The 23,907-nt window shown below is 45.2% G+C and overlaps 1 protein-coding gene across 4 annotated transcripts in view; it reads left to right on the top strand.

The window, feature by feature from the left end:
* CACNA2D3 (calcium voltage-gated channel auxiliary subunit alpha2delta 3) overlaps positions 1 to 23,907 on the top strand; it is a 795,640-nt gene that overhangs the window by 608,974 nt on the left and 162,759 nt on the right. For all 4 annotated transcript variants that reach the window (XM_049715277.1, XM_049715280.1, XM_049715279.1 and 1 more), the window contains 4 exons: positions 16,746 to 16,829; positions 21,303 to 21,374; positions 21,631 to 21,692; positions 23,054 to 23,121. In XM_049715277.1, the coding sequence (XP_049571234.1) occupies positions 16,746 to 16,829; positions 21,303 to 21,374; positions 21,631 to 21,692; positions 23,054 to 23,121 (286 nt within the window). The remainder of the gene's footprint in view (positions 1 to 16,745; positions 16,830 to 21,302; positions 21,375 to 21,630; positions 21,693 to 23,053; positions 23,122 to 23,907) is intronic.

The raw sequence follows: 23,907 nt of genomic DNA, 5'->3' as shown, positions 1-23,907 counted from the left end.
GCAGGGGAAGCATCTTTTTTTGTTGAGAAAGGGTGCCCTGAGATGCTGGAGGGCTTCCCAGAGGAGGTGATATGCACACCAACTGCATCCACAGTCCACTTTGGAGGACATTTCTTCCTACTCAGTGGGGGTTCCCACACGCTTCCCGGGATCTCTTTCCTCAGGCTGGACCAGGCACGACTTTTCTCTCTGGTCTCAGAACCGTGCATCGTGCTGGCCCCAGCCTGTCGTGGTGTAGGGGGTAGGGACCTAGCCTCGTTTATAGTCCTTTCTATGGCTCCCAAAGGCTGGAATCCCATCTCAGCCCACTCTCTGTTCAGACTGCTGTGAACTGAACGAGACCGGCCAGTAGGTGGCGCGCGGGCACCGCAGTGTGCCTGGTCCCTGAACACATTCTCAAAACACAGCCCAGGAGACTCCTCTTAACGCCAGGTCTGAATCCATCACATTTAGTTTAAAAGAAAGAATGAACAGATGCTTAGTAAGTGTGTCTGCTCAGAGGAGTGTGTGCTCGGAGAAAAAATAAACAAGGCTGCGTGACCCCCACGTAGCGAGCCTGTTCTTTTTGAAATACATCATTTGGCAAAGGAGAAAACAGAGCCTTGCGTGCTTTCCACTTGATGAAATTGTTGAGGGCAACGGTTGGAACTGCCTGGGTCTGGACACTTGATTGGAAGCATTGCAGCCCTGAGCAGGGAATGCTTACACCTCGTGAGCTTCAGAATTAAGCAGATTAGAGGGGTGCCTGGCTTTCTGTTCTGCAAACCTCAAGAACTCAACAGCCTCTTGGTCCCCAAGTTCTGTGGCCGGATGTGTACATGGACACGTAGGACATTGATGGGGTTTAGCAGAGAGGGGACTAACAGTGACAATGCAGTTGTTACTTAGCGTGTCAAGAACCAGGCTCTGTGCCTACCACCTTTGTGTGTTTTGCCTCTTTTAAGTCCTCACAGCATCCTGTGCATTAGTGCTTATTTCAGAGAGATTAACTGATGCCTAGGCCAAGGACTCTGTCAGTCAGAAAGCAAATTTGGCTCAATGTTCAGAGAAAAAAAAAGACAACTATGAACAGTGTCATTTTTCATAAAGTTAAACCTATTCAAATGAACAAACTTCCTTAATTTGAAGCAGTGTTATAAGGTTCTTTTATAAAATGAGAGTTGGGCTAGAGGGCTTCCCTTGGCTTCTGTGGACAGTTTTCCTTTTTGCCTCTGCTCTCTGCCCCCGCACACCACCTGCATGGCACTCAGGGTGGCTCCTTTGCTCTCGGCTATGGGGGACACAACTAGTTTAGCTAGTGGGGGACACACACTCAGAAGAAATGGAGAGAGGAGAGTGGGGTGGGATTGTATTTTCAACCCTGTGTCCTCTGGGACTGGCTGCACCCAATCTAAAGCCACATTAGCCTCCTTTTCTCTGTGGGCTCCTGTGAGTGCTCCTTCCTCTGTCCCTTCATGCAGAGTGGAAGAGAAGGTCCTCACTGCTTCTGGCTTCAGGGTACTGCACCATTTCTTATAGTTTCCTACACCCTACCCCACTGTTCCAATAGCCTCTTTATTAAACCTTCCTTAATTAGCCAGCTTGACTATGCCATGTGCTTCCTGCTGGGCCCCTGACTGATACAAAGGTAAGAATACATGGAAGGTTTGTTTTTCTCAAGTCCTTAGTATGCCAATAAAGAAAGGAAAAAGAAGAAAGGAAAGAGGAAGAATTAAAAGAAAAGGAAAGAGAGAGGAAGGAAGGAAGGAAATGAAGGAAGGAAGGAAATAAGGAAGGAAAAGAAAAGACAAGAGCAAAAGGCCCTCTATCAGGTCCTTTATTTATTTATTCATTCATATTAATTAATTCATTAATCTCTCATTGTGGTAGGAACAGAGAGCTTCCATATACACTTCTAGTAAATTCCTCTTTTGCTCAAGTGATAAAGAATTGGTATCTGTTGCTTACAACCAGAGCAGCCTGGTTGATACAGTTGTGAAATCCCCAAATCTGGGAAGCATTGCTGGTGTGGCTCTGACCCATCCTCTCTACTGCCTCCCTCTCTCCCACTCCCACCCCCCAAAACTTTCCTCTCCACACCACCCTATCCCTTCGTCCCACCAGGCTTCTTGCACAGGTCTTTGAGTTTAGGCTCCACACTACATTATAGAAGTCCCTTGACACATCTGTCCCCTCACTGCACTGCAAGCAACCTGAAGTCACTAATCAAATAGCATTTTATTCACCCTTGCATATCCAGGGCCTGGAGAGATACCTAGCAGATGAAGTGGAATAATAAATAAATGGGAGAGAAGACCCATGTATAGGAAATTGATTACACAATGACACAGTGTATCATTAAGTACCAGGGTGGGAATACTGACAAGAAGGAGAATTTATAAAAGGACTTGGTGTCTAGCTGTGGAAGGGGTGGCTAGAGAAGTCTTCAGGGAGTTTGTTTGCATCCTGTGAGCTTCAGTTCACAATTGGTGATCCAGTCCAGCATATTAGGGAGCAACAGAAGGCTCTTCAGACACCTAGATGTGTAACTTGCTCCTTCTTGTGTTGCTGTAGCCCACCTTCCCTCCCACCGTTCCTTCCCTCATCTGGCATGTATTTATCGAACACCTCTCCTGTGCCAGGCACTCTTTTAGATGCTGGGGATCAAGTGATAAGACAGACATAATTCTTCCTTCATTTGGTCATGGAGAAGATGTCTTTTTTAAGCTCATAAGTAAGCAAATAAAAAGTACTGCACATTTTGGATAACCTCTCCAAAGGAAACAAGGACCTGAGAGAAAAAAGTAGGAACATGCCCTTACCTTTAGTTGGATGGTCAAGGAGAACCCGTGTTAGGGATGACATTTTAAGCTGAGCCCTGTAGCCCTGAGGGGGAGAAGAAATTGCTGTGCCAAGAGAGTGGAGACTAATTCAGGCTGAGGAAACCGAGTATGCAAAGACCCTGAGGCACGGGGAGATTTAAGATGTTGTGTCTGCAATCTGGGTAGATTTAGGACAGACTTCCAAAGGACAAGGGAAAACGCCTTGAGGTTTTATTGATAAATTCCTATTGGAGAACACGCTTAGTGGAGTAGTTCTGTGAATGCCCTACCCATGTCCCCTCGGCCCTCACCTCCGTGGGGGCCAGCCTAGCTTGCGGCTGCCAAAACCCTAGTGAAGACTTTCTCTGACTTCTGGAATTCACTCCTCTCCTGCACGCAGCGGACGAGATGTGCCAGGGAATTAGCATCCTTCCACCAAAGACTGGTGAGCACTCCCACCTCCCAGGTGGGCTCCACACCTGTACCACACTCCTACTCCACACTGGCTCCCAGACCCCTGCAGTCAGATTCAGCTTGGGGTGCCCACAGTGCTAACATACTCGATGATGCAACTTGTGTTGGCTGCCTGCCCATCATCTCTGTCTCTGAGTCACTTTGCTATGTCCCTACAGGCATTCCCTGGGAACCCATCCCAAGGAAAAACCTTGCCTTTGAATCCTGGTCTTAGGGTCTGCTTCAGAGGGGACTCAAACCAAGACACCAGTGGACTGATATGTCTCTGCAAAAATTGATTGCTCTAGACTAGAGCTTCAAATACAGTTCTGTGTGCGTACATACCTTAGCTTTAAAGTGATGGTGTCAGGCACATTTCCCATCTCTGTTTCGGGGCGCTGCATGTATATTCACCTCACATTGGCCTGCTTGCACTTAGAAGCACCAGAGAGTGTTAGTTTTATGCTGTTAATAATGGAGAAGGCACTTTAAGGAAATATGGTTTAGAGATAGGATTCTCTGCTGCTTTATTGTTTGGCAAAAGGATTTGATGAGGACAAAGCTTTTCTTTTCACTGGACACACTCTGACCTTTGTTTTACTAGATTAATTTCATATCTAGAGTACCCCATCTTGGATGATGAATTAGCAATAAAAGGCTCATCAAAATGTAATTACAGGCAATGTGTTGAATAATGATCTGTTAAAAATTCCTATAGATTTGTCTGCACCTCCTTCCCCTTGTGGGGGAAATGAGCCTCAGCTGCTAGCTACTAGCCTGGACTCAGGAATGCAAAGCCTAGCCACATTGTGAGGCTGAGATGCGAGAGCTGGCTTCCATCATTGTCCAATGTCATCTAATTGATCAATTGCTTTTTTCCATGTGATGCACATCTTTATATAATTTAAAGGACCATCTCAACGGGGGTAGGAATACACAGGAAGTGGGAGCTCAAGGCAAAGTGAAACCCTCACCTCCTCCATCTGCAGCAGTCTGTTGTAGGGAGAGTTATTAATTAAAATGTTAACTGCCCAGACAATAGCAGGCAGACCAGCATGAAGAATTCTGGGAAGCAAGCATTAAAACTTTCATAACTATGAATTCCAGGAAAGTTTGTTCCTCCTTAAAATAGAAAAACAGAGCCATCTTCATCTAAGAAGAGACCAGACTGGGCTGTGAGACTGAGGTTAGGTTTCCTCGAGGAGGAGCTGGACTTGTTTCTCTCCAGAGAGTTGGGAGAAATCTAGCCTTACCCTCAGTGTATTGAGGATCCTGTAAAACCTACAGCTGGGGCTGACAGCAGAATATTCATATGATTCAACAGTGTAAACGCCCACCCTCATTTGAATAACTGAAGAATTCAATCATTTGAATGCCAGTGATGATTCCTCTGTGAGTTTACATTTTAGAAGACAGTGCATCTGAATCCCCATGAGAGCATTAAATTGCTATCTAATTAGCAGTCCCAAATTATATATATTTAAGAGATAATTAAAGGTTTGAAGGCTGTTGGAATAACTGGTTATACATTTAAATGAATCACTAGAAATTTGTTAGTAATGTGTGGAGTTTTCTTTTATTTTTTGCTTCCCTCTTTGAAGTTCAATAGACCCAACCTCGAGGGGTTAAGTCTGGTAGCGGTAAGATAAAGGCAGATGTTTTTAATTATTGCAACTCAAACCTCCAAATAATTATAAGCAGCTGTCATTTTTACATAATCCTAAATGATAAGACGCAAAGAATGCAAATAAAAAGGTTGAGAACATGGGCTTTGGGGCACAATCTTTTAATCCCCACCACACCCCTGAACTGACCGTTGCCCTTCATTAAGGAGGTGCCCAAACCATTATGCTCTTCAGTCAACTTTTGTAATCAGGTGACAGGCCACATGTATTTCTGAACACCTCCCAGGTGCCATTTCCACATTCTCCATGGATATTTTCATAGCAAAGGGAATCAGGAATGAATTTGGGATATTGAGGCCAGAAAGCAGTTTGGCTAAGCCAGGCAGGGCTTTTGCTGAAAGCTTTTCTCAGCCTCACTTGCCCCTTTCTCTTTGGGACAGGACCCGGGTGACACCCCCAACACCACCACTAGCTGGCATTTCTTTGGTTTGTGGCTGGGGATTTCATAGGATGGAGTGCTTTTGTGCCCCAGCTGGCCAGGGCCAGAAATCCCAAATGACAGGCTGGCCTGCCAGCCTCACCCCAGGGATCTCTGGGTTCAAGTCTGAAATTCGATGCTTTGTGTGCCTGTCTCTCCCTGGAAGGACTGAGACCACCTGAGGAGCAAGTCAAGGGACATTTATCATTGTCACAATGGCCTCTTTTTGGACCCAATGACTATAAAACCAAAGTCCCACAGATAAATGGACATAATTCACCCCATGCAGAGTGGTGGCCAGACTCTGCAGGAAACAAATCTAGAACATCATGTAAAAGGAACACACATACACACATACAGACTCCAAATTAAATCAAAAGCCCAAGAACCCTTCTGCTAAGGGATGCTCAAGACAGATTTAAATAGACAAGGACCCTGCCTGGCAGAAATGTGCCCAAGCAGAAAGATGCGCCCAGTGAGCTAAGCTTAATTTCTTGGGATTGGGAAGGATAAACAGGAAAGAGGAGAAGAAATCCTGTGGAAGGTTTATCTGGGACATTCAGAAGCTGACAGGCATCATGGGGTGCTGTTACCTCTCCCCAGTGAAGAAACGTAAGGATTTCAAAAATGTATCCTGGGTATTAGAATCAGTTAAAATTTTCTAATTCTCCCAGATGCTGCTTCTTCCCCCACTCTCCCCCAAAAAGCCTCCTCTGGAGTTTCTAAGTTTCTAGCTACACTCCAGGAAGAGGGTTTGGGTGTGACTGGGACAGGTAAAGACATTTGTCTGACTCCCAGTACTGCAGCAGGTTTGAGAGTTCTGTGGGTTGGATGCCCTTAACTGATGCCTATTTCATCCAGGTTCAAATATAAGTATAAATAGTACATTCACATATATTTCATGGAAAGATTCCTTTGAGAGTTAATAATTTGAAACTCAGCTCTGCTCAAGGTGGAATTCCAGGCAGCTGGTTGATGATGACTACAGGTCACTTTGCCATGATCCCCTTGCTGTGTCCTCGAAGGACACATCTTAGGCAGGCACTGAGCAGCAAACTCAGGTCCACCTATGGGAGGTTCACCAGTACATGTTTCTCCATGGAGCAGAACAGTCTCTGAGGCTGGTGTCTAGGGTCACTCTAGTCTAGGGTCACCCTCAGCTCTGCTACTATCAGCTGTGTGACCTTGGACAAGTTGCTCAACCTCCTTCTAGTCAGTTTCCTCCTGAAAAATGAGGACAAAAATAGTGCCTACTGCTGGGATTGTTATGAGGATTAAGTGGGTTCATGTACATGAAATGCCTAGAATAGGCCAGGCATGTGATTGGTGTTATAAGTGTACTTATTAAGTAAGGACCCATCCTAATTTGTTCATTCATTCTGTTTACTCATTCATCAAATATTCATGAAGAAACTACTCTTTGCCAGGCACTCTCCTGGCAATGTAGGTTCAATGCTGAACAAGAAATAGCCTCTTTCCCAAAGATGCTTGGGACATAGTGGAGGAGATGGGCAAGGAAGCAATGACCTTGCAGTACTGTGTGTTAGTCATGGAGATAGAGCTACCACGGGACGCTGAAGAGGATACAGGAAGGACCTGAACTGACTGGGGACAGGCCAGTGCAGACTTCCCAGAGAAGCTGATGTCTTGGCTGAGTGCTGAGTGGCCGCTTGACTCTGAGTTGGGTTGAAGGGAGTTGGGAGCAGATGGAGTGGCATGTGCAGAGACCTGATGGCAAGAATGACAGTGACCCTTCTAGCAGTCAGCACAGTCTAGCTGGGGAGTATGGGGTGAGAGGCAGGAAGTGGTGAGAGGCCAGAGCAGCAAGCAGAGGCAGGGTGATGGGGATTTGTGGCATTCGGGAACATTGGACATCAGCCTATGAGAAGTAACAGGGATTTCAGACTGAGTGGTGATGTGTCATCCGATTAGGGTTACAGAAGAATCCCCCTGGCAGGACTTGGGAAAATGGATTGGAGGGTGGAGTCCAGGCATGGGTGCTTAGAAGACATGTACCCTCATCAACACCAGTATCATGGTGGCCAACACTAAGCTGATGGCAAGAGGGATGGAGAGATGCAGTTCAATTCTAGGAGACACTTAGTAGAAGCAGTGAATGTGGTAGTTTGATGAGCCTGGCTACTTTGCCTGGCCCACTGGCCTCTTTCTTTATTATACTCATGTGTTCCAGCCTTTGCCAATGTCTCCATTGTCACAGGCAAATATAAGAGAACTCAGTCAGCCTTGCAGGGGACCTTTGTTTTTCCTATAAGTTATGAATGATATCAGAAGTCTTTTGGGCTTATTCAGACTAGCATGCATTCAGAAACACTTTTTAAAAGCTATATCAGTAGAACTGAGAATTATATATAAAAAAAATCAAAACTAAACATTTTGCCCAGTCACCAATCCAGAGGGCTGGATGGACCAATGGTTGATGAGACCATTGTGTTTGGTGGTCAGGACATGGCTAGAGCAGAGATCAGGTCAGTGGAAAAAATAGCCACATGCATGTTTATGCTGCAAAGCCCTGTGTCCTCAGGGAAGTGGAGAACAGGGCTACCTTGAGTAAGAAGGGAAAGAGACTCTAGCTGGGAGGATCAGAGAAACTTTCATGGAAGAGGTGGCCACAAAGATGGATCTCTACATGTCTTTTCCTCCTTCACAAGTATCTTTAAAAACTTTATCAGGAAAAAAGCAAAACAAAATAAAGCTATCCTGCCAAGCAGCTCCCAAAATTGCGCACTTACACTCATGCATGCGTGGGTCATGAAGGCTTAGCAGTGTGATGCAGGATGATACCATTACTGGCATAAGGCATACACCTGAGTCCAGGGTTATGGCAGCTGGCTTGGAAGGAATGGTTCCTTTCCTTCTTTTCTGCATCCCTCTATTTACTTCAGTTGCAAAATCATTGCCAGCTTCCTACCCTTGATGTCAGTAAGCACAAGGACCTTGAAGTTGAGAGATCTCTCTGTTCCGACTGCCATCCCTCCAAAGAGGGATGAGACTAGAGTCCTTTTCCCAGTGATTGAGCTGGGCAGAGGCACTGGGAATGTTACTGAGGGCAGGAGAAAAGCCAGCACCACAGAGAACTCACCCTACAGTGAATAGTTAGCTGCAGCATCATTTGAAGGCTGACACATTACTGTGTTGCAGTGCTGGTTGATACTAATTTGTGATTTTACTTGAGTGAATAAGGAAATTCATTGTCTTTGCCATTTCAAAACTGGAATCAATTTGTGGTGCCTAATTGTACCCCGTGTTCAAAATGGTCTGACAGGTTCCACATACCCAAGACTCTTTTGATATATAATTAACTTCTCAAAGGAATAATACCAGATAAAGTTCTGTAAATGCAAAAAAAAAAAAAAAAGTGGCTTGTCAAAAGTCATAGACATACTCTCAGATTATAAAGGTCCTCTTTTTACCCTAGATATTATCTCCTAATGACTCAAGTGGTCTCTGAAATCTTTCTATCAAATTGGCTTTGGAACATGGCACATTTCCATGCTAAAGAATTTGATGCAACTTTTTGAAACTTTGAAATTCATTCTGAATGCTGTCTTGCATCTAACCCTTGCCGAGGAAGCTCTGAAGAGCATTCTGTCTCAAAAGTGTTCTAACCTATTAGAGTAGCTGTCTCCCAGGCACCCACATGCATTTTTATTTTATATGTAGCCTTCATGTACACTCTTCTTTCTTCTCTGTGGAGAGGCGGTCTTTTCTTAGCATCACTCTTGCACCTGAGTCAGCAGGTCTGAAGGTGCCTCTCTTCTGTCCCATCAGAGTCCCTGTCCCCTGTCCCTTTGCTAGCACAGTAAGTTCTTCCCACCTCAGCCACTCAGCGTGATGTTCATGTTTTTGACTAGCTTGCTATTACAAGACAGACTGGCTTTTTGAGAAGGAGAATTTAAATCCAACCTCTGTGTAGTAAGCCACATTTGACCTGCAAAAACGATGGTGGTGGGGCTGGCCACCTCCTCCCCACTCACAGTGTGTGTGACTCATTTCCACTGACTCAGAGGACACTGTTTAAGATAAAGGTCATTTGGATTTTCAAAGTGGCCAGTTAATCGTTGTTTTAAAAAAACCCACCAGAGCTGTTATAGTCTTACAGCGATCAAAAGGATTTTGTAATCACACTAGGAGAGCATGTAGAACTTTTCTTCTTCGAGACACTTAAAAACATTCATTAATAAGAGCAGAGTGCCTTTTAGAAAAAGGGAAAAGCTTGTTGTCTCGGCATGCCCTTGTTGCCTCTCTCCCACCTTCTGACTGCCTTTATACACACCCTCATGGCCCTGTTTCCCTCTGGTGTATCTGGGCGTCTCATCTTCCCATGAACGCAAAGGATTTCAGCTCTGAATACAGATTCATCAGAATTTCTCTCCTGCCATAGTGCCTATGACATCCAACCATGTGTCTTATCTGAGCTGTGGTGGGGTCACACAACCAGAGGGTCACACTTTTGCTGGAAATCCTTTATCAGTGATACCATCGGGTACTACCAGGCTTCTCTGAGACCTTGAGTTGAATATTGGTTATTGGGCATCGTGTAAATATGATATTGTATGTTAGGCATATGTGGCATGATCCTTAGCTTACCGTACTCACACAGTATTGTACTTGTTCTTAACCTAAAGCTGATTCTTGCACCCCTGGCCATCAAGGTTAGTTTCAAGCCAGCGCCAGTGAGTTGGCTGTTAACAGAGACATGAATGGCTGGTGGGATTTGGCTTCCAAGGCGGCTCTGCCACCATTAACACGCTGGCTACTTGAAGTGCTATCAGCGATTGCCCTGAGTTAGTGAGTTATGAGAAGGGACCAGCTAAGGGAGGCAGTGCAGAGGGTGGTGAAGACTGGAGGCTCAGAAAGCAGGCAGAGTTGGGAAGGAATCAGACTCCAGTGCCTGCTAGCCATGCCACTGTGTGACCGACATCCCTGGGCTCTGCGTCTTTCCCGTCTGTGAAGAATTACTCCTCTCTTGGTGTTGTGAGAATTGCAGGAGATACACGCGCAGCACTTAGCACCGTGCCTGGCACAAGAAATGCCCTCTTCAAGAAGAATGATAGGGAGTTGAGGGGGAAGCTAGCCAGCAGGAAAAAAACAAATTTGCTTTTTTTTTAAAGCAGTCACTTGGAAAGCAGAACAGATTGGTTGCTACATTTTATAAATTCCTTGCTGGAGAAACAATGAGCTTAGAAAACTGAAAACAGTAACCGCTTCAAAATACTTGCTCTTTGGGAAAGATAGCAGAATGTCGGGTGGCAATCCCTGGGTTGTAGTAGCGAGGGCAATCTTTTTCCCATTTCTTGCACTTTTCATTATTTTTCAAATTTTCTAAAATGAGCCGTTGTTACATGTATAACCGGGGTGGGAGGGGATCTTAAAAAACTGTAAACGCTTAAACCGTTTAGACCATAGCCAGTAGAGCAGAGGCTAATACCACTGAGACTCCCTTTCCCTACGGCCATCTCCTCTGGGGCAGGACATGCTGTGACAGTCAGAGACCTTGATTTGCAAATTCTAGGGGAAGAGACCATCAGTCTGTCGCAGGCCCATCTGGCCACCTGGCCTTGGGACCATGTCCTTGTTTGAGACCCTTCCCTTTGACTTTGAGAAGAATGGGCCCCCGAGCCAAGCTGAACTGCCTCTTTAAAGGACTAGAAGTATTAATAAACAGCTGTAATGTTAAGAACCATTTCACCCCATGAACGGCATCTCTAGGGATGAGCATGCTGACATGCATTGCCCTATTTCATCAGTCGGGGCAACGGCAGCACTTACTAGCGCTGTCTGGGTGGCAGGTTGCCCCAGCCCTGTTTGTCAGGATGTCTGCTGCGCTCAACCATTTCTGTGCCCATTTGCTCCTGTGGCAGCCCTGTGAGCTGAGTGCTCTTACCTCCATCCTGCAGAGGAGCAAGGCAGGCTCAGAGAAGTGCAGGTTAGCCCTGGGCACACAGCTTGTAGGTGTAGAGACCAGATTTGAACCAGAGTTTCCCTTTGGGGCCCTGGCTTTTCCCTGCTCTCCTTACTGGCCTGGTGATCTGCAATTGGAGGGCGGAAGATGATCCTTCTCAAACAGCTTCTCCATGCTTTCCCAAGGCTCACCTGGGCCTTGCTCAAGACCTGATAAATAATCGGTGTCCAACAGTATTTTTGGATATGCGTATGGACAAGTGATTGAATGAAACAGTGAAGGAATGAAGAGCCCAGTGGCCATTAGGTCCTCCTCTTTTGTACATGGAGGAAAGAAGATGTGCCTCCCTTCCTTCTCCTGAAATGGCCACTTCAGCCTCTGAAACAAGAGGAGACTCAGGGCCTCAGAGGAGGTAGTGAAGGTATTCACCAGCTGAGGACCGTGACTGCCTCCCAAGAGAAACATCTGCCCAGACAAAGGCTGGCTCCCAGCCCCTGGCCACACCCCTTCTCCAGATGGCATTGGCTTTGGGCAAGGCCTCTTCCTCTCCAATTGTGGGCCTCCCACCCCCAACTCCTTCCTTCCTGTTGGCAGCATGGAACAGCACGTACTGTTTATCAATTATTAGCACACATAATATTTGTTTCACAGAGGCTGCATGGATGTGTGTAGCTGACTTCCTTTAGTCCTTCCCAAAGGAACACAGAGAAAGCAAAGGCATTTTTGTTTTGTTCAAACCCACATGAACATGGCCATCACCTTAGCCCATCCCATTCTGCTTCCACAATCAGTCTGTAGGTAACACAAAGGGGCACTCACATCCAGACAATTAAACACTGCCAGAAAGGTTTTGGCACTTACGGCAGACCCCCGATGGTTCCGCTGGCTCCTCAGATAGGTGCCCTTCTTGCCCCATCCTCCTAGGCCACAGGCTGGTTTGTGTGTTCACCACATCTGGCCTTTATTTGAAACTCCACCTCAAAGTATTTCATAGCACAGAATATCTTTCCTTATTAAATTCTCCCCCACATATTTTTTTCATAAAACAGGCACCAAAAACTACAAACCTACCCGTGGCTCTCAAAGTATCTGTTTATAAACCTTTGGAAACCGTTTGCAATTCGTTAATCATATTTTCAAAGGAAGTTACAGTTTATAGATACACTAACAAATGCCATATCCGATGCCTCAGCCCCAGTAACGAGATCCTCACGAAGGGAAAGAGGGAGTGGGGCTGGGGGACCTGGGATTCTTCCCAGGCCAGATCCCAGGGGAGAGGGGCGATCTGGCCTGGGAGTCAGAGATTCGAGGGTTTAGTTCTTTTTCTGTCACTCTCTGACACTGTGGCCACACCTATGTCCTCCCGGGGGAAAGCAGGTACAGAGGATAAGCCATGCTCAAACACAGTGGACTATCTTGATTAGCAGTGAGGTATTTTGCAAATCACGTGTTTCTAAATAATCATTAAAGTACCAGAGTTTGTGAATACTTCATTTAAAATGTACTTTAAAAATGGTTCATTTAAAAAGAAAAAGTAAAGATACTAAATATATACAAGTTGGAACTCTGATGAATACTTACACTTGAAACCCAAGCCAGCTTTAAAAAAATCTTTAAAAAGGGAAGGTGGGTAATGTGGAGAGAATGTGTTGGTACGTGAAACACCCAAAGGTATAAAGACTTCAGGCACAGCTTGATCCAGGCACACACACCGTGCTTTCAGGACTCTCTTCATGTACTCTCTCTGCCTCCTCTGCACTGGTTTCATTCTCAGGAAGACTCTCTCCAAGTAGTGGCAGAGATGGCCGTGAGGAGCTCAAGTTCACATCCTACTGCCTTAGTGATGCTAGTAGATGGAGAGCTAGTTTTTCTGGATAAATCCAGGGAAGCATACCAGACTGAGTCTCATGTGGGTTGGTATGAGTTACATCCCCAATCCTGAACCAATCACTGTGTCCTGGAGAGTTGTGGGTGTCCCTCACATACTCAGGTCACTGGCTTCCTTCTGAACCAGGATGGTCTTGCCTTCGCTAGAACTATATTTACTGAGTGTGGGGTCCAAGGGGATTCCCTGTGGGAAAGCCAAGGTGATTACCGCAGAAAATGTGGGGGTTGGGTGGTGGTGGTCCACAGCCCAGGTGTCTTCCGAGTGGAGGTGTAGTCTCTAGCCATCTAGTAAGTTTTCTTAATGGGAGAAAAGATTAGGTGGATTTAGGGTCATCATGCTGGAGTTTACTCATTGTCCTTGACCTGTTTTATCTATGCAACAGCCTACTGAGTTTTTCTTTTCTAACTCAGAGTAGTCGCTCTGGGACACTACTGTTTATATTTTAAAGGAGCTCACTCATTAATAAAGACCCAAATAGAAAGTATTTCATACCTATTTCACTGGTTAAGCAGACATCGTAGAGGGGCATTCCTAAAGTAGAGTTCCAGAGGGGGTATCCCCAGTCCCATCTGTTTCTTTCACTGTAGTTAAATTAGAGACTTACTGGAATATTGTGACTTACAGACCGGTATGCTGGGAAATCTTCCTTCCCCTCACTCTGTAATCTCTGCCAATTTCTTGAATGCCAGTAGTGCAGTGTACTGAATTTCTTGAGTGGTTATTACCAACAATGAAGGAAGATACCTAGGAATGGTCAAAAGTCAAGGGATCTATGTCTGTGGATTCCACTTTTGCCACGTGTCGTCTAAAAGGACTTGGGTTCTTTAGCACAGTTATGAAGTTTTCTCCAGGAGAGTCTTGAGTCCCAACCTGATGTTTACTACACAAGTATCTTACATACCAAGAGGAGGCATATGAGTGTGACGGTCTGGCACCATCATCTTCAGCAAACATCTTCTGCCTCCCTATGGCTTGTGCAACAGTGACCCAACAAATTATTAAATGGTCTCCTTCATGTCAAGGAAATGACATAGTAGCCAATTGTATACAATGAGCCTGTGTCTTCATCAAGAATGTTATGACTTTTTCAGGACTCACATTAGCTACATGCATATTAAGGGTTTATTCCATGCTGTGCCGGGGATGTGCTTGCCATTTTACATACAGTACCTAGTTAATTGTCTCAACCTACCTTGGCTATGGAGGTATTTCTCAATTTTGCAGTTGAGAAAAAGGAAGCTTGGAGCAGCTGGGTGCCTTGCTCAGTGTCACATGCCCAGTAAGTGGCAGAACCACTGTGCTCTCCTCTTTTAACAAAGACAGGGGGACACCTTCTCTGAGGATGAAGGGCCTTGGGGGTCTTTTTGAATTTCTTTAGCAGCAGTTGAAATGACTTGAGGCTTAGCCATGAAAATTTGGTCAGGGGCTGTGGGTAGGTAGGGGTGTCCTCCTCCATACTGGCTCTGTGATCTTATTTAACTTGCTATTTAGTTTGATATTTAACTTGCCACAGGCATCATGGGCAATAAATTGACTGTAGGTAGGCAGAATTAAGAGTGATAAACCACAAAGAAGTCCTTGGGAAAGAATGAAGCACCGTTTAATTGACTTTACTTATCTCCTTAGGACCTTGTGCTTGCTAGGTGTCCAATAAATGTATGTTGAATAAGTGAATAAAGGAGGATTTTGAAGTGACCAATGGAAGAACTTCCTCCAAAAGACAGTATATACCTAGCACTAGGCTACCCAAGAAACTGTGAAAGTTCTGCCTTTAATGGTCAGAAGCTGGGCCATAGGAACTTCTGGGGTGCCTAGTGGCTCCCAGGAATGTTTTTTACCAATATAGGACTTGGGGGGCATTAGCACAGATAACAGAGGCCCAAGAATGTCCAACTCTAGCTCCTCGGGGGATAAGTGGGCTTCTCAGCATCGTGTGCCCCTACCCCCTCACACCTCCTCACCTTGAGAAGAGGGTGACAACCCTGCTGACCTCTTTCCTGTCACACAGGCTCAGCCCCAGCCTGACTCTCTTGAGGACCACAGCTTCTATGCACAGTGAACTTTCCATAACAGGATCCAACTGTGAATCCACTATCGTTTACAGTGGCTTCTGAGGGAACCACTTCGCTTCCCCTTCATCTGGAGTGGATCTGATGTCATAAAACTGACCGTGACAGTCTGTTAATTGGAAACCTGAGAGAAGGGAGTGGAAGGGCAGTGGACCAAGGTGGTCAGAGCCCACTGCCCCTTCGAGGCAAGGCAGCCTTCCTGGGTGGTGAGGGTGGGTGCTCTCCAAGGACATCTCAGCGTTCCTGAAATGCAGCCCTGAGGGAAGACAAGACGGCAGGAAAACCACTGGGCCCTGTTTGGCCTCACAGTGATGGGAGATCTACCCTGTCTGGCCACTCTCTGGGGGCCGGTTTGGACCTGTTTGGTTCAGTACACCAGCAGTGATTTTCTCTTCCACACCATGTGCCTTCAGCACCTGTCTCCATGGTAGCCGAGCAGTGTCCAAAATGGTAACCTGTGGTTTGGGGTTCTTAAAACACCTAGAGTGATGCTGCGTCTCACTTAGAATCCTACGAATTAAGTCAGAAGATGACTAATTTAGAAATAAAAGGAAAAGAGAAAAAACCTATACGTACATATGTATTTTTTCCAATATGCCGTCAGCCGTATCCTGTGAACTGGCAAAGGGGTTGCTTATCCTGAGCCTGCAGCAGAGGGCAGACTTTCCTACATTATAAACACAGCATTAAAGGCCCTAGATACAGGAACATCCAGACGCAGGACTGTCCAGTTGATAAAATGTAGGCTTGCCAGGTGACTAACACCAGTGATTTAGGGGGAAAAAAACTAAAACTTTCTCTGTTATTAATGCACTCATCAGCTTTTCCAGAGAAATGCCCTAATGGCCATTAAATCTGGTAGTGAGTCCCAATACCCACATGTACTCCAGGTAAAGTAGCTGTGCTTAGCTCAGCACTGCTGTGGCCAGTGTGATAGCAAGTAGAAGATTCTGTGTGTCTGCGAAATGTTACCAGGATGATGAGCGCAAATGTGGAGATCAGTACTTTTGTTTCCATGGAGTATGAGGTAGGTATGAGGCAGGAGGTAGGGATGGGAGAAGTATAAAACACAGAGGGATATAACTAGATTTTTTGTAAACTACGTAAGATGCCCTTTCCTGTGTCTTGAAGGGGTGGGCTTTAGAAGTGTTGGAGTTGAGGAGGAAGGTTGCATTGCACACATAGGATGTCCAAGGAGGGGAAAGGCTTGGCTCTGCATCTGGCATGTTTAGAGGTGAGGAGTCCGCTAGTTAAGTTCATAGGGAGAAAAGAATTGGCTTGTATACTCCCCCTAGCTGGGAGCAAATGTTTACAGGTGACCGGGCTTGGTTTTCCTGCCACAGAAACCCCAGGACCGCCCCCGCTGCTGGGCTTCTCACTAGGACCCTCCACTCACAGTCCTCAGGCATGAACCAGGACTTCGGATGACGAAGATTGCCCTGGCCAGTGAGCTCACGGAAATGTTTTCTTTGTTTGTCATTGTTTTCTTTCTCTTCCCCTCCTGCCAGTATGAAGAAGGGAAAAAGCGGAGGAAACCTAACTACAGTAGTGTTGACCTTTCGGAGGTGGAGTGGGAGGACCGCGATGATGTGGTAAGTGATTTGTTTTCAAGCCTGGTGAGAAGGGAGCTCCATTGTACCCTCCTCTGTACCTGGAGGCTGCCTGGGAGCCAGCCGAGAGTCCCACCAGAGGGACACCTGGCCACCAGAGGGTCGCGGAGACCACGGGCCCTTGTACCCGTTTGGAGTTTTGTAATGCTCCCACCCGTAGGTCCACTTGCAAACGGGCCAGCCACCCTGGCTTCTTTGTGCAGTCTGCTAAAACCATCCCTTTCTAGGCTCTAGTCTCTTCTGCACCCGATTAATCCAGACTCCTCCTCAGCGCCATTAATGGGATCTGTCTCCCTCAGGGGAGCTTGGCCAGAGCCTCGCTGGGCAGCTGCACAGTCAGGGCCAGAACTCACCTGTCAGGGTTTCAGCCCAGGGCTTGGCAGAGCCGCTCTCCTCCTGCTTGGTTGGCCACCCTGTTTCCAGGGCTGCCCCAGCCTTTCCCCTTTCCAGGCCACACTGCAGTAACACATGCTTGTTTCCTACACAGATTCAGCCTGTGGGACTGTATCAAAGGCTTTCCTTATGCCCACGACTAGGCCCCGTCAGTCTTCTTGTCCCTTCCTCAATAAATCAGATTTGTTAGACATGCCACCTTTTGTGAATGCAGGCAGACTGTCCTTAATTAAATCCTAACTTCCCAGGTGTTCCTATCTGGACACTTGCTCTTCCCTTTCTCTATGGATTCTTCGTGCCCAGGCTATGTTTCTCTGCCTGCATCTCCCTGATTTGTCTGGAGTCCTTTGTTGAGCTTCATCATTGAGTCAGCAGTGTTTCTATCCCTCCCTCTGTCTTGCTTTCCAAAGGGATGTTGAGGGGAACCATTTGAAACCTGCAGGCTGGGTTCTTGTGCTTTCAGAAATATGTCTGGCATCACAGTCCTCTTGCTGCTTGCTTTTCCTCTCTTCACATCCTCTGCAACCTGGGTGTCTCAGCTAGCATAAATCTCTGAGTTTTTTCCTTGCCTATAAAATGCAAGAGTCATATCTGTTTTAGAAATTTAACCTATTTCCTTCTTCATCTGGACTCAGTCTTTTCTAAACCCCATTCAGATAGAGTAACTTTGCTGTTTGATAAAAAGTTACTTCCTCATCCATTCTCTTTTCCCAGGTGCCGGTGACCTGACGTTGTGTCAGCTCAGTGACCTGGTAGAGTTTTATATCTTCTTGATCTTTAAACATTGTCATCAGGATTCACGTCTGGGTCTTTTAATTGTACTGCACCTAATGTACATGTCCTACCCTTTCAACCTGCTTCTACCAAGAAGCAAGCTAGCACAGTCCTGAGGAACGCAGTTCAGGTATTAGCCTGCCTGGGTTCAGACCTCACCTCTGCTATTTGCTGGCTGTTAGTCTCAGGCAAGCAATTATCTTCTCTACATCTCAATTTTGGTTTATGTCCTTTTTTTTTTTCTCAGTAAAATGAGTATGATGGCAATAGTACCTACCTCACAGAGCTGTTGTGAATACTAAATGTGTTACTGTAGTGAAAAGTGTCAACATCAACATCGTTGCATGGACACAGTGAACATTCTGAGTGGTAACTGTTATTAGTATTATTCTCAGCATCATTAACCCTCATTCTCATTAATGAATGTCAGTTGCTAAACTGTATCATGAAACTTTAAAGGGTGCATTCCATTGTTTTCCTTTCTCTTTCCTCTTTACTTTATCAGCTGCTTTATTTTGACTTCACAGGATCCTTTTGTTTTCTTTCCCAGAAGGTTTGAACCCTGTCATCAACATGCTTCCCCATCCTTTCATCTTTTACATTTTAATTGATATGGGAGGCAAGCTTGATGCTCATTCATACTTGGGAGTCCCTGCATCCAGGAAGCAGGCCCTCTGCTAGTTAACACTAGGCTGGCGCTCGCACTTCTCCTTTGCAGGTTACTTGAAGAGATTTATTACTTGGCTCCTCTGTACCCCAGGTGTCTAGTCATTATCACCTGTGCCCAAGTTAATTTTCCATGAGCTGATATCTCCTTTTACTAACAACAATTTGACAAATGCTTTCTGTTTCCTTGCTCTTTTCTTCCTTTGTCATCGGATTCCCAGCCTGTGCCACGTTCTTTACCTTCATCTGATTCCCAGGACTGAGTTCTGAGTGTCTACCTTCAGAGTTCCAACACCTCCAGAAAGTTCATTGCTCTTATTCTTCAGTTGGCCTTTGGTTGTCTCTTTTGTTTGGGTCTCTTGTCTCCTTGGAAATAAGGTACATTTGAGATATGAATTCCTTCACTACCAACGTGCTTGATTGGGAAAACCCAAGTCACCATTTCTCTCCTAGGAATTTGCACTCGCTTGATTAGAGAATTCTGGAACCTATACAAAGCATCTCTGTGAAGGCTACACAAGATCCCACATGCCCATGTGTCCACCAGTGAGGTTTGCATGTAAGTAGCAGAGGGCAGACTTTAGGTCAAGATCTGCGAAAGACCAGACAAGCAGAGCCCACTGAGGAAGAAGCAGCATGAGTCTGCCCAGCTGCAGAGAAGTTCTTGGAAGAAGCATCCTACTCCTCTTGGCAGCTAGGATCTTGTTGAATTTAATGACCACATTTATAACACAGACCCTGTGTACTTCCAAAAAAGATATGAGGTCATATCTGTGTCAAACAAACTGGAGTTTGAATCCTAATATTTTGAGCTATTGAAAGGGGTCTGACATTAAAGAAAAGGGACGAGGATGATGATACAGGACAGGTAACATCTGTTGAATGCTCAGGGAATACCAGGCACTCTTCTGCATATTAGCTCATCTAGTTCCCACTACAACTTTATGAGACAGACTGTGCTGTCATTAGTTCCATTTTGCAGGAAGAGAATCTGAGGCACAGAGAGGGTAAGTGATTTGGTCAAGATCATAAACTTCTGGCCCCAGAGTCCATTTCTGAACTCCAGGGCTATCCTGCCTCAATGTTCAATAAGTGTAATCTATTTCCATTATAACTGAAGAACAGGGAAAGACTAGACTAATCATCTAAGCATCTGCCTCCAGAAAGCATTAGTGACCCTGGCCTCGGACCCTCCCAGGTCCTGATGCTGATTGTTCTGTGCTACTGGGAGTTGGGGGTGGGGTGGCACTGAGGCATGGAGAAGCTTACCTAATCTCTGACTTGCCTGGGGAATGTGAGAGGGGAAGGTCCCAAATGGCTTTAGGCAGGCACCAGAAAGAGGAAAAATGAAAACCATGTCAAAGATAAATCGAGCCGTTCTTAAGAGTTAGAAAGTAGACTTAATTAGGACCAGCTCTCCCCATCCAAAACCACAAAAGTTAAAATGGGAAAATATTTCCAGAAATGCCCATTATGTGTTGTTAAAAAATATCTAGAGTAAAATATATGTTTTATTTTATACATGCCTGCAGCTAAAAATTATGCTCTTACTCTCTCTCACAGAAGATGAGAATATGAACCCAAATCTAGACAGCCCCCCATCAAATTTAGGTTGCTTGCAAGCACTGTAGTTCTCTATCAGCCAGATCTTATTCAAGCTCCTCAAAGGAGAAAAAGAGGGGAAAAAATTAAAAAATAAAAATAAGAAAATAAAAACAAGCCGTGGGGCTGGGAAAGAGCCTTTCCTGACAGGCTGTGGCATGTCAGCATTTGCTCCTATTTCATTAAATGGCTTTCCCGTCGTCTCCTATTGGTGCCCATGATGGCACATCTTTCATCACTGTGTCTGCTGTCCTTCTCTGAACTCACGGAAGGGCCACAAGTAATTAGCAGAGATCAGCCAGGGGTGGGGGAAGGGAGGGAGGCTCACCGTTCCCAGATGGGACCTCCAAAAATCAGATACAGGGTTGCCCTGTTCACTGCCCATCGGCCTCAGCCAGGCCTTTCATTGGCCCAGATTTCTCAGAGTGTTTGAAGATGATTCATGCTGTGAAAAACTTAATCCCTGTCTTCCAAATGGTTGGCTTTTTAAAAAAACAAAACAAAACAAAAAAACTACTCTGTAGGAAAATATCTTTAACTTGATTATGTTTTGAAAAGTGATTTCTACATGACAGACCAATACCCTTTTTGAAAAAGTAACTCGTCCCTCTTCTTTTTTTTTTTTTTTCCCCTTGCTGCTTGAGTGTTTTAGCATTTGCTGGGGGTCCGTTCTCTGACTCTCAGGATTTGTCAACATTGCAGAGGCTTTTTTGGTCATTGTTGCCCAGAGGTTTACACGAGCACCCCAAATTGAAGTTGACGGTCATTTATTTATTGTTGTTAACCTCTCTCCCCCTGTACAAGAGCAGTTGGGTGTTTATTCTTCTGAAGCCCCATTTCAGAGGTCTGAGTGTAGTATGCAGACTTACTGCAAAAGTACCCCAAGAGTCAATGGGGAAACAGCCCAGCTCTGTCATACACAAGCCACCAAATGTGCTCCCAAGCTGGAGGGTGGAAGGTGTCCAAGACAGTATGGTAACCCTGGGAAGAACTAACTCTGATTTTCTTTTATTGTTTCAGTTAAGAAATGCCATGGTGAATAGAAAGACGGGGAAGTTTTCCATGGAGGTGAAGAAGACAGTGGACAAAGGGGTACATTTTTCTCAAACATTCTTGCCGCTTAATTTAAAACAAACCACTGTGAAAAATTAGCTTTGAAAGTTCTATCTGGAGTAAATATCTTTCGCTGAGATCATTTTTCTCTTGTCTTTACTTATCTCAAACAAGATTCATGTAGTACTGTTAACCTGATCATAGTGTGTCCATTTATTTTTATTTATTTCTGAAAACTTCACCTAGCAGACTAACCATGTTTTCTTTTCTCTACAACTTTTTTTTTTCAATCTAGAAACGGGTTTTGGTGATGACAAATGACTACTATTATACAGACATCAAGGGTACTCCTTTCAGGTAGAGCTGACCATAATACGTGGACATTCCATCAGACCCATCAGTTGTGTTTGTACAAAACCTGCTGACGCTTTCAGAGCTCATCATCTGAAGATAACCAAACACCCTGCCGAAAGGCCGGAAAGAGTGAGGAAGGGGCTTTTCCCAGGCTGCTTTTGCTTTTGTTTTCCAGAAGGGGGAAGATGGTTCAGGCTCACCTAGGAGAACTCACTCAATTTGTCATGGCTTTGCATCTCATTATCAAGCAAATAAGCTTCTGGGGTTCTAACTAAGGGCAGATAGATAAATTCAGAGGGTTACCAGGGTCCTTAACCATCTAACTTGCTGCCTTTTATTTCCATGATCTTTCACACTTGGAGGCAGCATATTCATCCCTACATGTTGTGCTTCCGTTTTAATTTCTCTGAACTGTTCTGTGCTTGTCTGCCTTTGAATCCTGTTATTTCTCTTTGTAACAATCCTGAAAAATGCATTTGCCCCCTTGCCTGCTTTCAGAAGTGTATGTGGCATTCTAAAGTTTCCTGCTATTAACTTAGTGTGATAACACTTTTTGTAAAAAGTTATTTTGGTAGGGCTTCTTTGTGTTCCTGAACTGGTGCCTTGCAGAGCTAAAGAGAGAAAGAATTTACTAACTTAGATTAATCTTTAAAAAAAAAAATGTGGCATTGTTGTTGTATACGGCCAGGGATCATGGGTGGATTCCATTTGGAGCCAGAGCAGTTGATGGAACACATGACTTCTAAGTGGGTTTACCAAATGAAGAGACTGTGTTATCAAAACATACTCTCTGACTTTAGGCAATGAAGGAAGGAGCTTAAATCAAGACTTGGAGAGTGTGAGAGTGTGAAAAATCTATCAGGCAAGGGAGAAGGTTGGGCAGAGAAGCCCACGATACAGTCATGTGGCTACGTTCAAGTGGCAGTAGAAGTGTTCATTTTTGCCATTGAGAAGGGGTTAATTTTCCCTCGTCCCAAACTCTACAGTCTGGAAAGAGCCGTGTGTGGCTGAATGTAGGGCAGGGGTGCATAAGGTGGTAGTGAAGAGCAGGACACGTAGCACTTGCAAGAGCATCCAAAAGAAGGACTTGCTAGAAGGGCTTGTAGGAGCTGCCACACCTCTTTAAACACACGCAGGAGCCACCCATTGCTGTTGCCCTTCCAATCAGAAATTACACTGAAGCGGCTGATTGAATCTAAGAAACACCAACACCAACTATAATCAGTGGGGTTTTGAAAGTAAACTTGAAAAACATTGTTTACAGAACATGAAATGGAAATGTGAAAACGGAAAATAAAGTTCACCTGCAAGTCTGTTCCAGTCAGTGTCATGGATTTCAAGGTCTGCTTTGTTTCTCTGCACAGTTTAGGTGTGGCGCTCTCTAGAGGCCATGGGAAATATTTCTTCCGAGGGAATGTAACCATTGAAGAAGGTAAGATGCTGCCTTCATCCATCTTATCCTTTTGTGTGGGAAGAAAGCCCTGAAGCCAGCTATTGGGTTAGCTGAAGAATTTGCTCATCTATCCAACCCTTATTCCAGTCCCTGGACATGTGACTCAACCATTTACCCACCTGCTGTTACCTTGCTCTCCGAGACTGATTCAGAATGGTGGGACTCCCAACTAGTGATGGCCTTCTGTGATTTCATTTATGTTCTGCTTTCATCCACAAAGTTGTTGAGGCAACTCATAAGAATCATCCATCCACCAACTGTATTCTTCTCATACATAAAAATTAGTACCAAGATAAATACGAATTAGTATAAAAACTCAAGCCCAGGAAAAGAAAAACAAAAGAGAGGTGTGCGAGCCTTAAGTCTTCTACATAGTTGAGCCACAAATTTCACTTGTGTTTCAAGGCAGCTTGGGTCCAAGGGAAATGTGATCATTCAAATGATTTAGTAAGTCAGAAACCCGCACCCCCTGCAGTGAAAGCGTGGAGTCTTAACCACTGGACTGCCAGGGACGTCCCTCTTCTTGTCTTCATAAAGCACCAGTGCACTGGAAACTCCCAGTAAATGGTAGCAGTTGTTACAGCCCTTTAAACTTGAAAACTGCTCTCACCTCCATACTGTCCTTTTCATCTCCCAACAAGCTAGTAGCTCAGAGAAGTTATCTTTCCCAGTATCACCAGCTCACAGGGAGGAGTGGGTCTGGCCTCTGAAAGGCTTCACTCCCAGAGTGGCCTTGAGTAAGTCACTTGCCCAACCTAGGTGTTC

The sequence above is a fragment of the Orcinus orca genome, chromosome 10 (genome assembly GCF_937001465.1).
Source record: "Orcinus orca chromosome 10, mOrcOrc1.1, whole genome shotgun sequence".
Taxonomy (NCBI): Eukaryota; Metazoa; Chordata; class Mammalia; order Artiodactyla; family Delphinidae; genus Orcinus; species Orcinus orca.
The sequence above is the reverse complement of the archived record's forward strand: the minus strand, read 5'-3'. Positions and strand labels throughout refer to the sequence as shown.